The 24,880-nt window shown below is 27.6% G+C and overlaps 1 protein-coding gene across 1 annotated transcript in view; it reads right to left on the reverse strand.

The window, feature by feature from the left end:
* The window catches only part of LOC107455860 (rap guanine nucleotide exchange factor 6), a 372,206-nt gene that overhangs the window by 252,989 nt on the left and 94,337 nt on the right, over positions 1-24,880 (reverse strand). The window contains exon 4 of the mRNA XM_043045121.2: positions 8,391-8,474. Within this exon, the coding sequence (XP_042901055.1) occupies positions 8,391-8,474 (84 nt within the window). The remainder of the gene's footprint in view (positions 1-8,390; positions 8,475-24,880) is intronic.

Here is a 24,880-nt window from a genome sequence, read left to right on the forward strand (position 1 = left end):
CTAAAATTACGGTAATATAACTGGCAGCTGTCTGTCCATCCGATTAACCATAAAGTTTACGGAAAAGAAAATTTTGTTCCTTTATGGTATTATAACCATTTACAAAAATATCGTTATAAAACCATGAATACAAAACTATAAAGTTTTTTAACCATTTACTACTAGCATTTTTTAAAAACTTTATATTTTTTTAACTAGATGTAGAAGCTCGGCTTTTCGTAAGTTAATGGTCATTGGAGAGTGCCGGACACTGGGAATTCTTCACGTGTTGAACGGAATAGAGAAAATATTGTAGTGTCAACACTAGGACTCGAACTCCAGTTCTGATGCGCCGCTCGGCTATGACATGTGCGCAGTAGCGAAGAACTAAGTAGCTTCATTAGGTGGTTCTAGTCGGTGCGATAAAATTCTGGTTGTTTAACCGTATTAGATGAAAGCAGTTAATAAACAGTTTTTCTTAAACTTAACAGTTTGATTACCATTTTATTTACGGTTATTTGACTGTATTGATTAAATATGGTAAAATAACCATTCAATCAATTGTTATTTAACCATTTTTTCAGAGAAATTTCTAACAGTGTAGCAATAAACTTAAACATACTGATATAAAGATGCGGTATTGTGTCAAAGTACACGAAAAAAAAATCCTAAGTCATGGTCACTGTCTGAAATATCACAGAAAAATTGTTAAATAACAATTTATTTAATATTATTATTTTACCATATTGAAACAAAACAGTCGAATAACCATAAATAAGATAGTATACAAGCTGCTATCAGTGAGAAAAACCGTTTATTAACTGCTTTCACCTAATACGGTTATACAACCAGAATTTTAGCGTACCAACTAGAATTTTAGCGTACCAATGAAGCCACTTAGTTCTCTGCAGCTAGGTACATATTACAGCCGAGCGGGTTAATCTGTCAATCTCCTGACCAGCAGAGCGGGGTTTCGAGTCTCAGCGTTGATACCACAATATTGCCCCTATTCCCTACAAGACATGAAGAATTTCTAGTGTCCCACACTCTACAATAAAAAAAGCCTAGTTCTAGTTAAACTTCCTTTTCACGATTTGAAACCATGCTATTTGTAAATGGTTAAGAAACCGTATAGTTTTGTTTTTTCATGATTCTTTAATTATACTAGTTGTAAACGGTTTAATGCTTATACCTTACGCTATTATTAACGAATAGTTTTCAAATTTTAAAATGATAAATTCGTTCTTAATTCAAAAATTGTTCCAAATATTTTATTTAATTTCATTGAATATTTTTAAAGTTCTAGGGAAAAAATCATTTTTCTATGAAAATGTCCGTATTTCCATAAATATATGCTTAAGCTAGGCTTATGATATTTAATGCAAATATTGCTTATAAAACCGAAGTAATCCATACAAGTAACCAGTTCATTGTTATAGTTTCTAACATAGTGTTAAAAAAACGTGTGAGAGTGTTTTTCGCGTTATTTGTTGTTAATTTATAATTTTTTTGGTCCCTCAAACATCTGAAGTCTTTAAACTTAATACATGTGTATGAGAAATTGAAATAGTTATAAGAATGAATAGTTATAAGATGATCCTAAGTATTTCTTGAGAAAATAAAAAAAAATGCCAAAAACTGACACTGTGTCTCCAATTATTGTAGGATAGTGTATAATTATATAAAAATGTTCTTAGAACAAATCGAATTTATTTATTTTTTAATGCTCAGAAGTAAATATATTCAAATAATCTGTGAAAATTAAAGTTTTTTTTTTAATTTTAAAAGTAAGTGTAGTTTTATGGAATTTATTGGAAAATTTATTAGATTCTTAAGGAAGAGAAAAAATGGAATTTCCTTCATAAGATTTTTTTTTCAATTCTTCGTTACTACTAAATTATGTAGCCATTACTTAAACTTAGTTAATTAACATCCTTGAATTCATTTCTTTTAAAACTAAAATTTCAATATTGTAATAAATGAACACCATAAATAAAAGAGTAAAAAACTATAAACAGTAGAAAATCTGAATGTTTCCTTAATTTTAAAAAGACTTCTGTAATTGTAAATTAATTCCGTACTCCTTAAGAAATTTTTTTTTAGTTTCCGCCTTTGCTTACTCTGCTAATTAATTCAAACTTTAGAAAATATAATTTAATAATTCCTAAAAATAATGAAAAAACTAAAATTTTTAATAAAAGTAATGCAGTCAGAACTAAATTCTTTAGACATTGCTAAAATTTCGTATAGTTGCCATAATTGCATTCTTTTTTTTATTAGCATTTAAAATCATAATTAAATAACTCTGAAAATAAGTACTAAAATTTCGTATAGTTGCCATAATTGCATTCTTTATTTATTAGCATTTAAAATCATAATTAATAATTCTAAAAATAAGTACTAAAATTTCGTATAGTTGTCATAATTGCATTCTTTTTTTTATTAGGATTTAAAATCATAATTAAATGACTCTAAAAATAAGTACTAAAATTTCGTATAGTTGCCATAATTGCATTCTTCATTTATTAGCATTTAAAATCATAATTAAATAACTCTAAAAATAAGTACTGAAATTTCGTATAGTTGCCATAATTGCATTTTTTATTTATTAGCATTTAAAATCATAATTAAATAACTGTAAAAATAAGAAGAAACACATAACATCCATTTAAATATCCCCCATCGATGCAGATAACTGGAGTACAAAATATTTCTTTATTCGAACGATTGCAGCGTAAAAATACTTTTATTCAGAATAATTCCTCTTAATGAATATTTCATGAAAAGAAGCGAGAAGTTTAAAGAACAAGTAGGTCAGGGACTGTAGTTTTAATGAGGAGTTTGGGATTTAAAAAGCACTTAAAAGCTTGTTTTGGGCGAAACTTTCCATTCTATGTTTCTGAGTACGGGAATACAAGGTTGAATTTGAAAACACTTCTATTCGAATTTTCAATTTTTAAAGAATAGAAGCGAATCGAAATGGAGAGGATAGAAATACTTTTGTTAAATGCATGTATATTCAGAGGATACGAATTCTATTCTTGTAGCAGATTCCTTAAAAAATTGAAGTTTAAGTTCTTTTTTTAGAAGTTTAATTCTAAGAAAAACTATATTGAGCATGTATTGAACTTTCTTGAGTACTAACAATATTGAGCAAAAAATATAAATAATACAAATTGTAAGAAATATGCATTTAAAAAAAAGTGTATATTGTTATAAAGATGAATAAAAATTTGCATAACTGAGAGAAAACGATTTCTAAAAATTGGCATTTTCAGAATCATTTTCTCTAAATCAACTTTTAAATTTAATGTTCGAATAGCAAATATATAAGAATAAATCATTTTATGCAGATATTGTATGTTAGTTAATACATAAAATATATTATCTATACGTTATTACCATTTATAAGAAAAAGATAAAACGATAAAAAAAAATGTTGGATTATTTCGAGCAAATGTTATTTGAAGTTCTGCATTGTCAGGATCGTTTTCCCAAATTTAAATTTTAATTTACTAGTTTCCATGCAGATATACTCGCGGAAAACCTAACCTAGCCAAGGCCACGATAACCTGTTAACATCAGTTTCTAATGGGTTTGCTAAATAATACTTTTAATCGCTAAATTTGACGACTTTTTCAAACTCAATCATCAAATATCACCCCAACATATACTATACGTTTGTATAAAACAATACTTATAAAAATCATATCGTCTGGTATGAGACGCTGATGGATAACACAAATTCGAAAAAAGTAATTGTCGACTATTTACATGTGAGGTATTAAACAGTGTTGAAATCATCCATACTTTTCAAATATATCAATATTTTTTATTGTATTTTTAATGGATAAAAACTTTAAATGTGAGCTGGGCAAATAAAAGATGTAGAAGTAAGAAAAACTGTATTAACAAAAATGTCCGAAACTAAAATATGCCGATATAGGAGATAAACTTATTTGTCTTTTTCTTTTCACCACAGTTTTTTCATAATATAAATTTATTCATAATTACTGCCATTATTACAGTATATATTGTACAAGAAAAAAAGTATGGTCCAAATCCTGACTACCAAGCTACCTGACTATGGTAACATTTACTGTGGTTTGGATCTATGGGAACACTAAAATAATGGGATTTTTACCGAGGCGATTCATTAATGACTTTTGGTAAAATAGCAATAAAATATGGTTTTATTTCTAATCTGCTAGGTAGTAAATATGGTAAAATTTGGTAATTTTATCATACATAAAAACCATTACTTCGGTTAAATTAACTTTTACATTTTTATACTTTACTAATTGAGTAGTGATAAGAACTTTAATTTTGAGAACCAGATTTTCCAGTAAACTAAACAAAAAAATTACCAAATGAACTGCTTAAATACAGAATATATTGATTTTATTAATCAAAACTATGGGTTTATATTATAAACAGATGTCATTAATATGCAGTGAGGTAATTTTATCAGAATTATTTTTTCTCCAATTGGAAAGAGAACCCGATTTTATCAAAGCGATTCTCGTAAGTTCTCTATATTGCATTTTCTCGCATAAAATTTGAAAACTATATCTGTCATTTATTTTTTGACTTTTATTTACGTAACAATATTTTTTTTACAGAAAATATCAGTTTTGTGCATCTGTAAATTCCTCAAAATGCAAAAACTGCACGTAATTGCTTTATTATAAAATAAGAGAAAATAAATTTTGTAAATCAACTACATATTCCGAAAAACATGTTGGGTAGATTGTTTTTAAAAAGTCAATTTAAGATTACGAAGTATTCGAAGGAAGATAAGAACTTGACGTAATAACATCCAGGTATAAAAAAAATTCCTTCCAAATTGAAATGCGATACATGTAGCCTCAAACAGCTATAAATTACATAAATTCTTCCTAAAAAAACTCGTTAGATTCTATCTTGTTATGAAAAAAGAGATGCGTACACAAACTACCGAAGCTGACAGTACTTCATCTGCAAGGTAAAATTATATTTTAAAGTTGGGGTATCATAAAAAAAAACATTTTGCTGGGTAATAAAGAAAGTGACATAATAATATCAGATATCTGCCATGCCAGTGCATGAACATTAACTTAAAAAATAAGCTTTTTTGAAAAATAATTCGGTAAAGAGAGTGATTTAATTGATGCATATTTTCTTTTTGAAACCTAATAGCAGTGAATTTTATCCAGATATTAGGTTTGATTTTGAAGGTTTTTGTCTCTCATTGAATTTACTTTTGCCGAAAACCGTTTTAAGTTTTCTAATATACGAGATATATTCAAAAAAAAGTTTTCTGATTCCTATTTCAAAAACTGGTGGTTTAACCCTTTGATGTAGAATTTTTATTAAAAATATTCTTCATACTTCTTTTATTATTTCGTATTAATTTTGGTCAAAATGAGTGGAAAAATTATATTTAGAATTTTAATTATTCATAGTTATGAAATACAGCATGAAACACCAGTGTTTTTTTTAATGTACTAAAGGTAAAATCTGCCAAACACGGCTCGCTTACAAGCAATAATTTTTTAAATTAGCACTTATTTATACTAATTTAGATTTTATAGAAACAATTATTCATCATTGAAAATTTAATTCACAAAATCAATTATTGATAAAGTTTTGAATATGAATGCACACAAAAATTTAATATGTATAAATTAACAAAATTTATATATATATATANATAATTTGATTTTTTAGTACAAATATAATTCCTATAACCTATCAGATTTTATTTTAGCAACTATTAGTTTGTTTTTTATAATTAAAAAATACTAAAATATATATTTTTACCACTAATTGAAATGTCAGAAAAAGAATGCATGAAAAGGAGACCGGTTGTCCCATCTGCGTCATAGGGTTAAAGTTATCTACATTTCAGATTATAACCATTTTCTAAAATTTCTACTTTTATTACTTTTTTGATTACTTTAAATTTAAAATTTATAAATAATTTTTGTTTACCAAAACTAATTTTCTAAAAAATTATATTTTTAGTCTACAAAAATTTTGTGAAGTGTAAAAATTAGATCTTTTAGTGTTTCAAAATATGAAGGAAAAAAATTATAAACAAATTACACGCTGAATTAACATGTTTATCAGATTTCGTTTAAGTATTCTATATGATGAAACTAAATATTCCACCAAAGATAATACTCGACATAATAGTATTCAGATTCAAAAAAGAATTTTTCCGAAAGGAAATATATCCTCAGCTGTTATAAATTAAGTTTATTTTATTTAAAAAAAAGCTCGTTTATGATTTGTTCTGTTATAAAACAAACATGCAAAAACTATTGAAACTCACAGTGTTTTATACACGATGTAAAATTAAATTTCAAAGTTAAGGTACCGTAAAATATATTTCACTTGCTTAAAATGGAAGTAAAATAATAATATCAGAGACATTCAATACCAGAACAGGAAAATTAACTTAAAAAAAAACATGCTTTTTTGGAAAAAAAATTCAGTAAACGGAGTAATTTAATTGATTCATATTTTTTTTCAAATATAGCAGCGGGAAATTTTATCTAGAGATTATGTTTGGTTTTGAAATTTCTTTCTTTTTAAATGTTCCCTTTTTTGAATTTAATGAAGTCAAAATTCATTTCAAATCTTCGAACGCTAATAAATAAACAATTTCCTTTGAGTCATATATGCTAAAAAAACAATAAATATGTATTATGTTATTTGTAAACAATATTATGTCCAGAAAAAAAATATTTAGACAATTTTCATTATGGAAATGCGTATTGATTTTAATATTAATTTCACAGTTGAGAAATTTCTAACTCTGAAATAAATAATAGCTTTTATAAAATCTAATAATAATGTTTGTTTTTAACTGTATTGCAATTTTAATGGAAGATATGCTTTAAGATAATTGAGATAGAAGAAAAATTGACTATAGGATGTTTTTAAAATATTTCTTATAAAATATTTCACTAAGATATGTAAACATATGCGACTCTTATGTTATTTAAAAATACAAGATATATTTTTTAATGAATACATGATGTTTATTATGTTTTCCCTCATCGCACGAATTTCGCTTACAAGGCAAATGTACGTTGCGCAAAATAAAAAAAATAAAAAAACGGACCACCTTGAATAACTTTTGATCAAGCGATCGGATCTTCACTCAATTCTTAAGGTTCGAATGGGTGATTTCAAATCTGCCAATTAATTTGTGCATACGATATTTTAAGTTATGAAATGAGACACAAAAACTTTCTTTCTTTGAATAAATATACCTTTTTTTAACGAATTAGAATTTTTGTTTGACCTATAGGCTGTAGCCGCCATCTGCGACAAATGGCCCTAATTTGGTCAAAAGAATGGTCCAAAGACTCCTTAATGTTAATTTTACTTTTTGCGTATTTCACTGTACCTCAAGAAATTTTTAAGCGAATTGAAAATATTTTGCATATATAAATTACAAAATTCGCTTTTCCAAAGTTGCAAATTATAACTCTTACAAAATATTTTTTTAAATTATTTTACTTAAAAATGGTCGAAAAAATTGTGATTTGTAAAGTATACTGCTTTTGACATCATTTTAAAGAACGTCATTTTACGTGGTAAAATACAAGATCTCAGCGAAATCGGTCGAATAGTTCTCGAGAAATCAAATTTTAAAAATATATAATTAATAAGGTTATAATAAGATCATAATTACTGCTAACTTCGAGTAAGCCTGTTTTTTTATTGTAATACTGTACTTGTACACTAGAAAAAATTATGGTTAAAACTGCCAGAATGTGGTAAATGGTATCGTGTTTCTTATTTTATGAAAACACGAAGCGCTTTTGTAATGGTTTAGGTAATATTAATAAAAAAATATTATTTCATGAACCATTTCAACTATTTTTTTAAAAAATTCAGTAAATGTGGTGAAATTTGATAATTTTATCATGATACCTCAGATCACAGCATAAAAGCATTTATTCGGTTAAATTTATCTTTAAGGTTTGTATTTTCTATAAATGCGCCGGTAATAAGAACTAAAATTTTAAAAACCAAAATTTCCGGTAAACCTTTACCATATGAAAGGAAAATTTTATCAAATGAATGGTTTAAATACAGCACATTTTGGTTTTTATTGCCAGAAATATAGTTTTTTTTTACTATATACCACGATTAATTTACCAGATGTTTTTCTCCGAGTAAAAAGCAGCATGATTAATATTTAGTATAATTAAAAATTTGGATAATTTTGTTGAACAAACTATATGCAGTTTAAGATGCTTTTAATTCCGAACAAAAGAAAGTGAAATTATTTTTAATCATAAAAATAAATTATAATCAATTGATCAATCATAATCAATATAATCAAATCAATTATAATCAATATAATCAAATCAATTATAATCAATATAAGATCAATTAATTGTATGACATACCTGCTTCTTGGAAGATACATAGAACCATCAATGAAAACGGAACCGGAAAGTAGAATAAACCAGCACGTACTCAATTCACCTCGACTGAAAAAATAAAGAAATTTTTTTTAAAATTTTCAATACATATCACGAATTGCAAAATATCTAAAATAAATAAAACAATCATTAAAACATGTTTATTCATCTGTCATATGTTATGATAATAATAACAAGCTCTCAGAAATAAAAAATTTTATTAACTGAATTTGTAAAATACGTTCCATAATTGCAACGTATTTAAAGTATACGAGAATAAGAATTAAAAATCACGAGTTACAGTTAATTAATAAACAGTTTTTTACACTTCACTTGATAAATACGTGCAATGAATTTATCTGACTTTAATGATTCATCATTTTGATTCATAACAACAAAAAACTAATAATAAAGTTAATGATGCGAAACATAATAAAGAACAAAAATAATTCAACATCCGGTCAAGGAATAGCGGTTAATACAAAAGTAAGAAGAAGGCTCTTATCTATTAATTTTTTATCAGATAAGATTGCTTTCATGTTAATTTTTTTTATTCTTATAAAGCAAAAGAAATTAAATTAAATTTGTTCAAAATTTTCCAAGGTGAGTTGGTTTTTACGCTGTCATTTTCCCGGCTTCTCGAGATCATTAATAACAAAAACTACAAAGATTTATCTGAGTTATTTTAAGAAATCCTGTTGTTTTCTGCAGAATATAAACGTCTTCGGCCAAAATATTAAATGAAAGTAAAGTTATATGCTATAAAATGGCGAATTTTTCATTATCCTGGCTGTCATTTTCCTGGCTTATGAATACCTGGACATTGAAGTGTTACCAGAAATTCTTTTTAACTGCTAATACTGTAAAGAGGGAAAGCAAATATTAACCTAATACCAAGTTTATCTATGATTGTAATATGCTTGGATGTAATCAAAGTTATTTATTTATTCAATGATTGATTATTATACACAATTTTATTCTTTACATATCAGCAAAAAATTTTTTTTGTTTCTTTCTACAGTGGATAAAAAGAATTAATTTAAGCAATTTATGGTCTATCTAACATAAAGGCTTAAGTTGAGTTACTTACTATTAACTTAAGATGACTGTTTTTTAAACTTCTAAGGTAATATGTCATTTTCGTGACATTCAAGATTTGGTGAATTTCTATTTTATTTTTTCTCTCGATCAAATGTCAATAAACTACACTGCTGTCTGTAAGATATTAATAAGTGTAGCAAAAGAAGCATACAAAAAAAGTTTTAGATTATTTTGAAGACTTTAAATTTGAAGAAATGTTTTGGTCCGAATTGTCATGTTTCGTGAGAATCACCCATATATCAAATATGCTTAAGCATTTCAAAAATATTAAACAAATTAAATGTTTTATATTAGGTTAAAAAAAGTTTTTCTTTTTGGAATTATTTTAAGTTTTTCTTTTTGGACATTTTGGAATTATATCAAAGAAATGCCTTAAAAAAAGTGAGCAAAAAATAACAAAAATAATAATAATGGAATGGAATAACTTTTGATCTAGTGATCGGATGCTCTAGGACTCAATGTTAATGATTCGAGAGGTTAACCTCAAATGTGCTAATTAATTAGTGAAGTTACATTACATTCTGGGTAACATTAGTGCTTTGAGTTACATAATCATACACAGAAATGTAACTTTCACCGAATAAACACACCTTTTTTTCCGACGGATTCGGATTTCTGACCACTAAAATATTGAGAGGAGCCTCAATCAGAGAAATAAGGTCTCAATACTTTGGTCAAGTGAGCAGGATCTTCACCTTCTAGGACTCGATCTTAATGGTTTGTGGGGGTGACCTCAAATATGCTAATTAATTAGTTCAAACGAAGTTTTTGGTTAAAAAAAAATCAGACACAAAAACGTATTTTCTCTGAATAAACATACCTCTTTTTCGATGGATTATGACTTCTAAACCCCCAAGGGTAGCCGCAATCTGAAAAATAGGGTTCCCATAGTATACTCAGGAGAGTGGTCATAAGTTTGGACCCTTTACTGTTAATTATACTTTTTGCGTATTTCGCCATACCTTTGTAAACTTCTTAAGCGAATTTAAAAATCTTTGCACACAACTATGAAATTCGTTTATCTAAAGATAATTTTATGCAAAAAAGTAATTTCTTGAAAATTTTTATTACTTTATTTAATAATAATCGAAACAATTTTAAATTGTAAGGTATACAATTTTTTACATCATTTCAAAGAATGTATTTCTACTTGACAAAATACAAAATTTGAGTAAAATCAATCGAATAGTTCCTGAGAAATCAATTTTTAAAAAAAGTCTTGTATTTAAAATTTGATTTCTTTGTTATAGAGAAAGTACGTTTTTGTGTTGGATTTTGTAATTTAAAACATCATCTGAACTAATTAATAAGAATATTTTTGGTCACTCTCTCAAACCTTTAAGATTAAGTGCTAGAACACGATTATAAGATCAAAAGATATTCAGGATTTTTTGTATCTTTTTTCTTTTTTTCTTTTGCTTACTGTACATATGAATTATGTTGTATTAAAAAAATTAATTTCTGTTTTTAATGTTAAGAGGGAGACTCTAGTTAATAAGAAAAACACGACTGATTTAATTGGATTAATCAAATACAATTTTCCTTTTGTTAAGGAGTTTGTATAACGAGATTTGTTTAAATTACTGAAAAAATACATCAAAAATAGGACGTAATTTAATAGGACGTAATGCCGGTTATGGAGATTTTTATAGTATAAGTTAGAAAAAATAATAGAAATAAAATGTTTTTAAAATTTAACTTTATTAATATATTTACGTATGAACACTCAGGAAAAACAATTTACCATAATTTTTTACAAGTTGACCAACTGTATAAAACCTTAAATTAAATCACGTGTTTGTTCAAATTTAACGATTAATATCGTGAAAACGAGTTTAAGGGCATTCGATAATATGGTTGAACTTATTAAATATGTATTTAGAATATGTATTGAAGTAGTTTCGAAATTGAACGATAGTGAGGTTCAACACGTACCAGTGTAGCAGTTTTAAGCAACTCGTTTTAGGTTCAAAATTCAAATTTCTAAATGATGAAGAAAACTTATTTCGGGAATAAATTAAAATTTTGATTGCACCGTTAGCAAAAGCAACGGATGTATAATTTTAATTTAAAAGTAACAGTTTAATAGTGAATCATGCAAAACAAGTATTTCACCATAGATTGCCAATTCAACGGAAATAATGACTTATAATTGCATTCAAAATATTTTTTCATTGAACGGAAATAATTATCATTCTTTAAAGGCCTACCCAAGCTTTCTAACTGTTAAAACTGTTTATACTATTTTCCATGTTGTTATGCGTTCGTAAAATTAACAACTCTGCATGCACTTTCAATTGATAGATGCAAACGATAATTCTCTGTGGAGAAAGTTTTGCATATTGTCTATAAACGAGTGTTCCATTCTGTTCACGTTGCCAGATTTATTGCGTGTTTATGACAGACGATAATCACCATTGCGTGCGAGGAAATTGTTCTTAAGTTGTTGCCCTTTTTTCCAAGGTAAACTGACAATTCTCATATTCTTCGAAGATGTAAATTCACCAATTTGTACAGAAATAGATAATGGACTCTTTATCCTTGAGATCTTCATCGGTTTCTCTATATTGTCATATGGTTGAAGTACGTTGTTTTACTTAATATAAAATTAAGCACTTTGAAACAAACAATATTAAATGTATGAAGTACGTGCGTGCTACTATAAATTTACTGATTAATGACATTATTAGTTAATGGCTAATGATTGAAATTATTAATTTAAAAATTCTATCAGTTTTGTATTAATAAGGGAATTATTGTGTGTTGTAAAAAAATCCAAATTTCTAAAATTGTTCTTAAGTTGATGCCTTTTTTTCCCAAGGTAAACTGACAAAAGTTAAATTTACCAGTTTGTGCAGAATTAGATATTTAACTTTTTATCCTTATGAGATCTTAGACGACAAAGAATTAATTGTCTTGTTGACATTGGGATATTATTCAATCATAATATGGTAAAGAATTTACTAATGCAGATAAAAGATTGTCAGTTTGAGGAGACCTGGGAGACATATAGTTTCTGGAGGCCTTTCGGAACAAATAGGAATTAATTAATTAATGAAAATTTACTAATTTTACATTATAAGTTGCACTAATGTGTTTTAAAATTCTAAAATTTGCATGAATTTCTCATGTTTAAAGTCGTTTCTGGAATAAATCAGATGCTTAATAATTATCAATCAATGGGATATTATTCAATCATAATATGGTAAAGAATTTGCTAATGCAGATAAAAGATTATCAGCTTGAATAGACCTGGGAGACTTATAGTTTCTGGAGGCCTTTCGGAACAAATAGGATTTAAAATGGCCTTCTATGTTTTCCCTAATTTTCCTTCTTTTTTTTTTGTATCCGTCGTTGAACAGCTGACCCAATTTTTTGGGTTCACGACTACTACTCCGTAGCCTTGTAATAATTGATGTTCAACTCCGCAGCCTTGTAATTTTGAACCCAATCCAGAAGACAAGGGAACTCTTGCATCAAGTAGTGGGAGAAATTTGCCTTCGTGGAGAGCTCTTTGATGGAACTAACCCTCATATGCATTAGAGAGGAAAACCACCCACGGTTAATCTGACGGCAAGGGGTCTCTAACCCATGATCCGTCTACCATTGAGGATATTTTACATCGGTACTGTGGTTAGTGCAAGCTGGATGCAGAATTCGCTTCGACCAGCCATCGCTGGTATTCGAACCCGGCTCACCTCAAGGCAAACCCTCTATCCACTGAGCCTTCACGGCTTCACTTAATATTTATGATGACCCAAATTAATGGGATAGAAGTACGTTTCATAAGCTAAAAAATTTAACTCCCATAAGAAAATTTTGATGGGCAAAAAATATTTCGAATTCTAACTTTCAAAATTTTGTGACTTTAAAATTCGTTCAAATATTTATTCTTTCAAATATTTGTTCTCTCATTTCTTACAGCTAAAAGTTTTTTTAAGGCTTCGTAAAAAGGCCAAGGGCCACCCAGGTCTGTCGAGCCATTGATGATGATGATTTCTTTAAAAATAAGACAATTTTACGATGTTATGAAATTATTGTTCACCCTCCTTCTTCCTCTTGACAGCATAAATAAGCATGACACAAACCCACCCTCCCTTCACTTACATACATATTGATTAATCGGCTTCTTTATAAAAGTTTTTTTTTTTTTAAATAACAAACGATGTTATTAATCTCGTTAAATCCTAACTAATTAGCTTTATAATTTAAGTTATTCTATTTCTAAAAATAATTGCTGAGCATTTTTAAGTATCCTTGAAAAGTAGGGTTAATGTTGTTCTTCGAGTTGTTCTAAATGTTTCCAAAGAAGGAGAATAGAATAATTTTTATACAAATAAGTGAATGGCAGATGACAAAAAATTTTAAACTTTAAATATACGCGTCAAAAATGCAGCTTCAAAATCGAGAACAAAATATTCAGGTGAAAGCGGATAGCCCCGTTTTAAAAAGTGAAACACTTTCAATACTAAAACACTGAAAGGTAACAACTAAACAACACGCTGAGGCAAAATCCTGAAGAAAGTGTTTCATAGAGTTTAAAAACGAATCATTGTGTCAGTAAAATTAAACGATCTAATTCGTGCATGTAATTGCTTAAATGAAATCACTGTTCAACCTTGAAAACTTGGTTCGCTGATTCTAAATGTAACTAGTGCAAAGTTCATTACAAAATCAAATGAAGTGAATCCTCTGATTGATTTTTCTAAATTTAATTATTAAAAATGATATATTTTTTTCAGGCGATATTTCTAATTGGTTCACTTAAGAAACTGAACGAAATGTTGAAATGGAAATTAACGTACGTTTATTATTTAAAAAATAATTAAAGAGTTTTTTTTTTAAATATAGTTCTTTCAACCTATTTCAAAGTTGCAGAATATTTTGAATCGTTTTATTAAGTTATTCAGTATTTTTTCTTTCAAGCCGACATTAGTGTTGAATAACTTTTAGTTTTTCTAATTTTCGATAAATGATTTTTGAATGATTTCTAATTTTTATGAATTTTTGATTTTAAACCTAAATGTAATTAGTGCAAAGTTCTTTAGAAAATTAAATGAAGTGAACTATCTGATTAGTTTTAAAAACTGTATTATTAAAAATAATATTTTATTTTTTCTGGTGGATCTTAAATAGTTTTTTACCGAAACAAAAAAGAATTTGAAATGGAAATTAATCATGCTTTTTATTGAAGGAATAATCATAGAGTTGTTCTTTTCTGAAATATAGTTCTTCCAATCTATTTCAATGTTGCAAAATATTTTAAATCTTTTTATTAGAACATTCAGTATTTTTTCCAGGTCGATATTAGCTTAGAGTAACTTTTAGTTTTTCAAATTTTCAATATTGTAAAATAAAGTATTAATGTAAAAAATTTCCATCTTTGAAAAAAAATAAGCTGCTCGAAGAACAAATAAATAACTAAAATGTGTTACATAATTATTCCTTGCTAGATGGTAAGAGTTCAGGAATTTATAAAATGAATAACAATTTAACTTTCCCAAAGGTCACGATTTTTTCGTGTGTTCTTTAAAATCTTTATCCGAAAGATTTAAAAAAGTACTTTCCAAAATTCGGATGTTTCAAGCAATGTTACTAAATTCCTTCTAGAATTTGAAACAAAAACTAAGGTCGATTTAGTCAACACTATCGAAAAAACCTTTTATTTGTGTATTTAATTTGACTGAAATAACCGAAATGCAATAGGTTGTGGTACAAAAAAAGTATAAATACAGTATAAGTTTTAGAAGCCATTTATTCGATTGCTATATTCTAGAAACTAAATGCACAGAACTATAGACATGGTTACTTCATTCTATGGCGCATAATTTTTATCCCTCCATTTCATAATTTTGACATATAAACAAGTAAAATGACTGCACAAGAGTTATAAAAACTTTCTGGTTAACTCAGCTTATGTTAAACAAAATTTAATTTACAAAATTCTATTATTTAGCAGTGGAATTTTTTTACAAAGCATGTGACAGTCAATACTAATCAAGTTTTCTTTTTCTCAGAAATAAAAATCTTGCATACTTTAGCTGTTATCGATTGGAGAAAGATTTAATTATTAAATATTGTGATACATAATTAAACATTGTGTTCTGTAGCAATATATTAAAAAAATCTAACATTGATGACTTGAAATACCTAGACCGAGAAAAAAAAGTATGGTCAAAACTATCAGAATAGGGTAACATTTGCAGAATTTCTAGCTTTATGGGAACATCAAAATGAACGGTAATTTTTGCAGAAATGCTTTGATTATTATAAATAAATATGGTTTTATAATTTGTAATAAAATTTGGTAAATGCGGTAAAATTCAGTAATTTTATTAAGATACCATAGAGCATTGCATAAGAATCATTTATTCGGTAAAATTAATTTACTTTTTTGTATCTTTTACTAAATATTTAGTAATAAGAAGTGTAGTTTTGAAATTCCAAAATTTCGGAATTTTCCAGAATTTTCAAAATATCTGCTTAACTGTTGCCATATGAACGGAAAAATTTCCAAAATTAATGATTTAAGTATTGTATATTTTGCTTTCTATTACCAAAATTATTGTTGTTTTCTTTTACCTGAAATGTCTTTACCATACGGTAAATTTACCAGAAATTTTTTCTTCGTGTGCAAAATAACTAATTAAACGAAATGTTTCATTCCAGGTTCTCCATTGTTTGAAAAAAAAATGTGTAGGAGCTGAGTGACCAAGTACGACAGCAAAACATTTTAAGCCATTGAAAAAACAAAGAACAAATTTTTCTTTAAAGTAATTACAGCACAAACAAAGATTTAAATAGTTAACGACCACTTCCCGCCAAATGGAAAAAGTGCCGCCGACGTATTTCATGGACCAGTGAATCTTCGATGGGACCTGATCATTTTTGGTCGTCGACTTTTCAATTGTTTCGCCAAAGTCCCTTATCTTTTGTCCATTGTCCAACAATCTGGCGAATAAAGTTTATAAGAGAGAGAGAGAGAGTAAGAGTACAATCATCGTAAGTCAGCAACTTGGGGTTGCAAACCAAGCGGAAACCGTTGCCAGTTGATAATCTTCATGGACCGTTTTGACCTTTCTTTAAGAGGACCTTTGGCGAAGAATCAGGATCGATTACAAGTGACTCAGACCTATGAAATTACATAACGGTATGGCTCATGGAAATAGCATGTCAGAAGTTGGTGTCACTAAGGTTATGAATTGTTTGTCAAAATAGATTTAAAAAACAATCCTGTCTTCGCAGCTAGGTGAAAATGCTACCATTGTGTCAGCCTTTAGATTACCTGCAGTAATTTCGTACGCATCTTGATTGGTTTTTAATAATACTGTTGCAAGACATTGTGTGCTTGCAAGTTTAAAATTCCCACTAACAGTTTATAACAGGCATGGTAATTACATTACTCCAGCGATTTAAAAGAAATAATAAGCATTGAAATAAGTTTAGGAAATTGATGAAGCTTAGTGCTGTTAAAATTTACATCTGTCTTCATTCAGTATCCGATTGTACCATATTATCGATATAAGCCTAACCGTGCACACCCCAAAATTACGTTTTTTCTTCTTCTTTTTTGTCAAAACCGATAAAAAAGCGTACGTAAACATTAAGATCTTTCACAGATATAAGATTTCGTGTTTTAACACGAAGCTTTTTTGACTTCCCATTTACTATCTTAGCTATCGTAACTATCTTAGCTTCTTTGTCTGCTGTTAGATTTTAGTATTATTTTCATTTACCCAAACACTGGTAACCTAGAAGATGTAAAAAAATGTACCTTTCCTAATGTCATTTTATTATGTTTCCTTTTTAATTGTTATATTTATTGTTACATTTTGCATGTGCCGTTTTGCTACAATTAGAGATATGTTGCTATAACTCGACCAACAAAAAAAAATTTTTTTGTTGGCACTGTGCGCGAGTAAAGAATTAAACATATCCCACCATAAGCCAAACCTCCTACTTCATTTGAAAAATTTCCAAAACTATTTTTCCTTAATTCTAAAATATATGGTATTTAGTAATTGAAAATGATCCATGAAATTTATTAATTACTATGACAGTATGTAACAAATGTAATATTTTTCTCAGTGATGAGTATGGAACTATATATTATCGACATAATATTTACTCTAATATTATATTAGAGATATATTGGAAATTATAAATTTATTACATTTGAAAAGTTAAAAATCGAGACTATAGCTGAAAATGCTTATTTTGCATTAAAATGTACCACACTGTAAAAATAAAAATATTTGTTTCAAAATTTATTTAATTCAATTACGCAATTAATTATATAATTATGTAAATTAATAAATAGTAATGTATAATAACTGAAGAAATTATCACTACTAAACGTTTAAATCAAATGGAGTTAAGAATATTAAATTGCTCTTGATATGCCCGAAAACCTGTACCCAAATGGGTTGTGAGGAACTGTTTGTTAAATTTAAGTGTAATTAGTTTGATTTATGCAATTGAAAAACTGTTTATTTTGATACGTGACACTGTTTATATAATTAACATAAATAACATTGATACCATTAACTATATCTATTTATTCAACTGTTTGTTACTGTCTGTTAATTTGACATATGAAACTGTAAAACGATTAGTTTAGTTCACGTACGTTACTGCAATACTTTTTACTAAATCAATTTTTGAAAAATTGCAAAACTGTTAATTAAATTTACTTTTGAAACTGTTTACTTAGCTAACATATGTAACTTCAAAATTGCTTATTTATTTCCCCTAGGTAGCTGTAATTTTTTTTATTTAATTTACATACGTAACTGTAAAACTGTTTTATAATAAAACTGTTTATTTAATTTGCATATTCAATTTTAAAATTATAACTTTAAAACTTTTAATTTAATTTCGTTATGCAACCTTAAATCAATTTGTACTTATAAAACTGTTTAGTTAGCTTACAGATGTAACTGTGAAACCATTAAATAAATTTACTTAAAGAACTGTTAAACTGTTTTTTTTTTAAAATTTACTATAGAACGGTTAACATAGTTTACGCATATTAAAACTGTTTGTTAAATTTACTTATGCGTAATACTGTTCATTAAATTTACGTAAATGACTGTAAAACCTGTCATTAAATTTATTTCTGTACCTGTTAAACTGTTTACTGAATTTACTAATATAACAGTAAAACAGTTTATGAGCTTACTTGTGCAACAGTAAAAGTATTTATTAAATTTACGTATGCAAATCTGTATTAAACATTTATTTAAGGAAAACTATGAGATATATTTTCTTACAATAAAAACTCAGAAAAAGTAAAATTAGTTTCGAAATCGAACGTTTTTCCAGCATTACTTAAACACAAACTAATTCATCACATGTTCTAATCAATTTACTCCTTTGAAAAGCCCAGTACAATAGGTCCTTAATTACACAAATGTATCCAACCTTTGAAAATCTTCTCAGCATCACTTGTTCTTTTACAACTGTTCTTGATTACAGGCTATTCACAAGGCAATGAAACAATGATACAACTAGTAAAGAAAAGGAGCGGTTATCGATCATACAATAACGATTCCTGTAACAGTTTCAACAACTCAACTCAGCTCGATTCCCAGTGAAAGCTGCCGTCGGATTCAATTATCGAGGCAGATGTTTAAAGGGTTAAGATCTTGTATAAGAAATGGGAACAATCAGATTGATTGCTCTGAGCAAGAAAATTCGATTTTCTTTCGGAAAATATACATTGGGTTTTCTTAATGCATCTTTTAAGAGAGCAGTGATTTTATTAAATGGAAATATTTAGATATATTTTTTAAAGAAAAATTAGAGTAAAAATATTTATGTAGAAAAAACATAAAGATTTGTTGGGTTGTATTTAAGTCTTAATTATTTTTAAAAATGATAACTAAATCTTAAAATTAATTAAATTTTGGAATCATAAAAAAACACATTAAAAATTTCAACAGCAAATAAATAGTTTAAATTTTGATTTATTACGGTTTAATTCATTGCGATTTGATAAATAAAATAAACCCTTAAGACTGTTATTCAAATGAAGAACATGCAAGAACATGTTTTAAGGGATTACATAAATTTTGCAGAGAGTCAAATATTGAAATAAAGACAAAAATAGTTGTTTACAAAGCTATTGTTAGAGCAGTACTATTATATGGCGCAGAAACCTGGAAACAGACTAAGATCGAAATACAAAAATTATAAACCTTTTTAAGAACAAATGTTTAAGATTTATTTTTAAAATTTTCTAGCCTTACAAAGTATCAAGTCAAAATCTATAAAAGAAAGCTAAAATAAAAACAATAGAAGATGAAATTAAAAAACGAAGATGGAGCTGGCTCGGACATATCCTTAGAATGTCCAAGGAAAAAATTACATCTGTTGCGCTTACATGGGCCCCTGATGGTAAAAGAACAAGAGGAAGACCAAGACTCACCATCCAGCGCATGTTTTTGGGCGAATTAAAAGAATGTAGAATATCTGGCTGGGAGGAAGCAAGATCTATTGCTAGAGACAGGAGGCGTTGGAGGGATATGCTAGAGGCCTTAAGTGCCCAAAGGCACGTAGAGGATAAGTAAGTAAGTAATAAGTAAAGATAGAGAAAGGCTTTTAAGTTTTAGTGATTAATTAAACCGGAGATATAAATACGCAGATATAAGTCATGGAAATTATTGTGTAAACTACAATATTATCTCTCAAAAACCTCTGTGTTTCATCATGGCTATTAATTTTTATAATTATTTTAATTTCGTGAAAGAAAATACAGTTAATTTGTCGTATGTCTCTGCTTGCTTAAATACAGGGAAAAAGAATATCTCAATTGTAATGTCCGCTCTCTAATTCCCAAGTCGTTTTAATCCACATTTTCTATTTTGGAAATTTATAAACTTATTATCCCATAACAGGCTTATTCGAGAATGTTCTTAGGGCATGAAAGTTATTCAGTAATTATTTCGCGAAGTAAACAAATAAATAACTAAAGTAAAGGCGCCAAGATCCCTAGACACAAATTCAGAGACCGGTAATGTATGATATTATCTAGTATCTTCCGCTGTTTGAAGAATAATAACATCCTTCCTTTAAAACAAAAGATTCACATGTTTCCAACCTAAAGGCCTTGAAAAGATTGCATTTATTTTTATGGCTACTAATTTTAAAAACCCATTCTATTTATTCGAAGTTAATTTTGTTACTAAGTTCGGTAAGTGAGTGGAATTCGTTTTATTTTCTTAAGTAAAGTGCATTTCTCAAGAGAGAATTGCGATCTTGTTTCTAATAGAAGAATAAAGAAATTAGATGCGAAATTGGAGCTACTGCTTTTTTGTAATTTTTTAAATAAAAATTTTGGTTGATTTAATTGCATTAGGGTTATTATAATGGTTCTGTTTGATACTTTTTATCATGATACACTAAATAATCATTAATTAATACAAATAAAAAATGCTTTTTTTAATTTTTTAAATAACATTTTAGTTGCTTTAATTACATGATTAATGATAAAAACTCTTAAAAACAATTATAGTGGTTGTGTTTGATACTTGCTACTACACGAAAAAATCAATAATTGATACAAATGAAAAAATTTTTTTTTAATTTTTTAAATGAAATTTTTGGTTGATTTAATTGCATGATGGTTATTATAATGGTTCTGTTTGATACTTGCTATCATGATACTCTTAATAATCAATAAATAATACAAATAAAAAATGATTTTTTTTTTAATTTTTTAAATAACATTTTAGTTGTTTTAATTACATGATGAATGATAAAAACTTTTCAGAACAATAAAACAATTATTGTTTTTGTGCTTGATACTTCCTACTATGGTGCACTGAAAAATCAATAATTGATACAGATAAAAAATTTTTTTTTTAATTATTTAAATGAAAATTTTAATTGATTTCTTCTTCTTTCTTATTTTCTTCGTAGCTTACTAAAAAAAGTGTGTTGCTATTTACTTTCTGTTTAATAATAAAGATTCTAATCAGAAATTAGATTTCTGCAAAGTTGGTTCATCACAATATTTTTTTTATAAAAAAATAATTTGAATTCATAAATTTGAGATTTTGCATTGTGCAAAACTAAAACGCAGTTTTTCCAAAAAATCTGATTTTATTTCAAAATTTACTATTAATACTTCTACTACTAATACTAATTTACTATTAATAAGAAAAATCTGAAGAGGAAGGATATAAAACATTTTTTGCACATTATTTTAGACTGGAAGATATTGAATATGTTTCACAAGATATTTTTATTTTTAATGGGATTATTTTTTTCAACAGAAGGAGAAGGAAAAGAACTGATAAGATAAGTAATTTCTGTTATTTATCATCACTAATTATTGCTTATAAAAAGCATGAATAATGTCTCTGTGTATAAATATTTTCTTTTCAACAGAAAATGAAAAAAAAGGAACTGATAAATAAAATCTGATATTTATCATCACTAATTACTGCTTATAAAATTCATGAATATTGTCAATAGCATGATTCCGTAAAAATTCATGACGCATAAATTAGTTAGTAGATTAATAAAAGGCTTTTTTTGAAGAATTAAATTGAAATTGTAACAATTTAACTTACCAATATAAAATATCATTCACTTCAAATGCTTCGTAGCGCACTGATTTACATATGATACAATGAAAAAATAGTCAAGTAACCATAAATAAGATGGTATTCAAACTGTTAAGTGTGAGAAAAAACCGCTTATTAACTGTTTTAATACGGTTAAACAACCATAATTTTATTGCACTAACTAGGCTTACCTAATGAAGGCACTTAGTTCCTTGCACGTGGGTACACAGTACAGCGAAGAGGGTTAATCTGTCAGCCCCATGATCGGCAGAAAGAGGGTTCGACACCACAGTCTTGATACCACAATATTTCCCCATTCCCTTCAATACACGAAGTGTTTCCGTCGTCCTGCACTCTCAATTTGTGACCCTGGACTATTAAAATAGATGCTCTTATTCACGCATAAATAGCAGCACTCTAAAGCTGCATAACACGAAAAAGTCTAGTATTTCCGTGCAAGTTGTAATTGGTTACAAAACCATATAGTTTTGTATTGATGGTTTTTTAACCATACTAGTTGCAAATGGTTTCACAACCGTAAAGGTAAAAAATGTTCTTGACAGTAATTTCAGAATGAAAATTCTAACATTGTACAGTGTTAAAATTTTCATTCTAAAATTATGGTAAAATAACTGGCAGCTGTCTGTACATCCGATTAACCGTAAAGTTTACGGTAAAGAACATTTTTTTTTCCTTTATGGTTTTGAAACCATTTACAAAAAGAATGGTTATAAAACGATGAATATAAAACTATACGATTTTTTAACCATCTACAACTAGCATTTTTCAAAAACGTAAAAAATAATAATTATCTAACTAGGCATAGGAGCTCGGTTTTTCGTAAGGTAATGATAATTAGAGAGTGCCGGACACTGGAAATTTTCCTTGTGGTGAAGGAAATAGAAGAAATATTGTGGTGTCACCATTAGGACTCGAACTCCAGTTCTGCCGGTCATGAGATTGACAGATAAGCCCGCTCGGCAATGATATATACGCCGTTGCATAGAACTAAGTAGCTTCATTAGGTGGTTTTAATTGGTGAGATAAAATTCTGGTTGTTTAACCGTATTACGTGAACACAGTCAATAAACAGTTTTTCTCAAACTTAACAGTTTAATTACCATTTCATTTATGGTAATTTGACAGTTTTGATTAAATATGGTAAAATAACCATTCAATAAAGTGTTATTTAACCATTTTTTCCGAGAAATTTCTAACAGTGTAGCTAATGATGTGGTCATGATTATTTAATGNATTACCATTTCATTTATTGTAATTTGACTGTTTTGATTAAATATGGTAAAATAACCATTCAATAAAGTGTTATTCAACCATTTTTTCCGAGAAATTTCTAACAGTGTAGCTAATGATGTGGTCATGATTATTTAATGTAACAGTAAATAGTTCTAGTGAAATATAATTGTTGAGGAAGTATATCTGAAAACGGTGGGTGATAGAGACAAACAGTTTATATATTTTGAATCAGCACATTTTAATTGTTTCAGAATTCTTTAACATCATTAACATTTAGAATTCTTTAACATCATTAACATTTAGAATTCTTTATCATCATTAACATTTAGAATTCTTTAACATTCTTTAAACATCACTTTTTGTTGGCTCCCATCACTCTTTGTAGGCACCATTGCATACAAAAATTAGAAAATATCACAGATGTCATTTAATTCACATTAAACAAACATGTCATACAAAAACAAATGACTTATTGCCAAAAACTTACGAGCGCTAAACGAAAAAAAAAAAGATAACATCAGAATCAGATCTGTTGGTAGCTTTGTCACTAATATATATGAATTTAAGTGATTGATCTTAACTAGCAAAATTTATGGTATCATCATATCAGTTTAATAACAACGGAATCTACCTTCAGTATTTGATACGAAGCTTTGTCACTAAGATATACATGAATTAAGTGACTGCACACAACTTACAAAACTTATTGTGTCGTAGTTGTCTGAAGCTAGTGGTTCAATGACAATGGAAGTTAGATTCAGTGGCTGTTTCTGTTCCGATTTGTTAAGGACGGTACAAATGTTGTCTCTTTATTCCGTTACGGAAGGTCTTGCAGGAAAAAGTAAAAAAAAAATGTTCTTATAACTGAAATTTAATAAACATGTCAGTTAAATTTAAAAGTAGATTTGTTATATCAAAACATATAATTTCGTAGCAAAATCTTATATTATAAGAATTCAAGGACAAAAGTCAAATTCAAGTCCATTGGAAGTTTTGTCACTATGCACTTTGTCACTATGTCACTATGCGAACTTTGTCACTATGCTTAGAACATGTAAGTGTTTTGGTATCATCACAGTCAAGAGGCAGTCATTCAATGCTGATGAAAATAACATTCAATAACATTTTTTTTCGATTTCCAGAAGGAGTTACAAATACACAGTTTTACACCCGTGTGGATGCTTCGCACATGAAATTTAAAAAAATAAATATCACATAAAAAATGTCATACGGGTCATTTTCACAAAAAGGTGATTTTTTAAGTCCCTTAGTAATAAATATTAGGAAATACAGCAGATTTCTTAATATTCTTCTTCATCATTTTTCGTAAAGTTCCAACTAACAAATCATATGCATTTCAGCTAAATGTATTTAATATTTCATTCTTATTTTTTAATAAACATAACTTCAAAATCCCCTCCGTGGACGTCCCTACGTCTGTGACACAAAATAATTTTTAATGGCTGTTAAACAATTTAAATGTTATTTTAATGATTTTTGTAGTTTTAACTAGTTAAATGCTTATAGTAACTTTTCATTTAATATTTT

This window comes from Parasteatoda tepidariorum, chromosome 10 (genome assembly GCF_043381705.1).
Source record: "Parasteatoda tepidariorum isolate YZ-2023 chromosome 10, CAS_Ptep_4.0, whole genome shotgun sequence".
Lineage (NCBI taxonomy): Eukaryota > Metazoa > Arthropoda > Arachnida > Araneae > Theridiidae > Parasteatoda > Parasteatoda tepidariorum.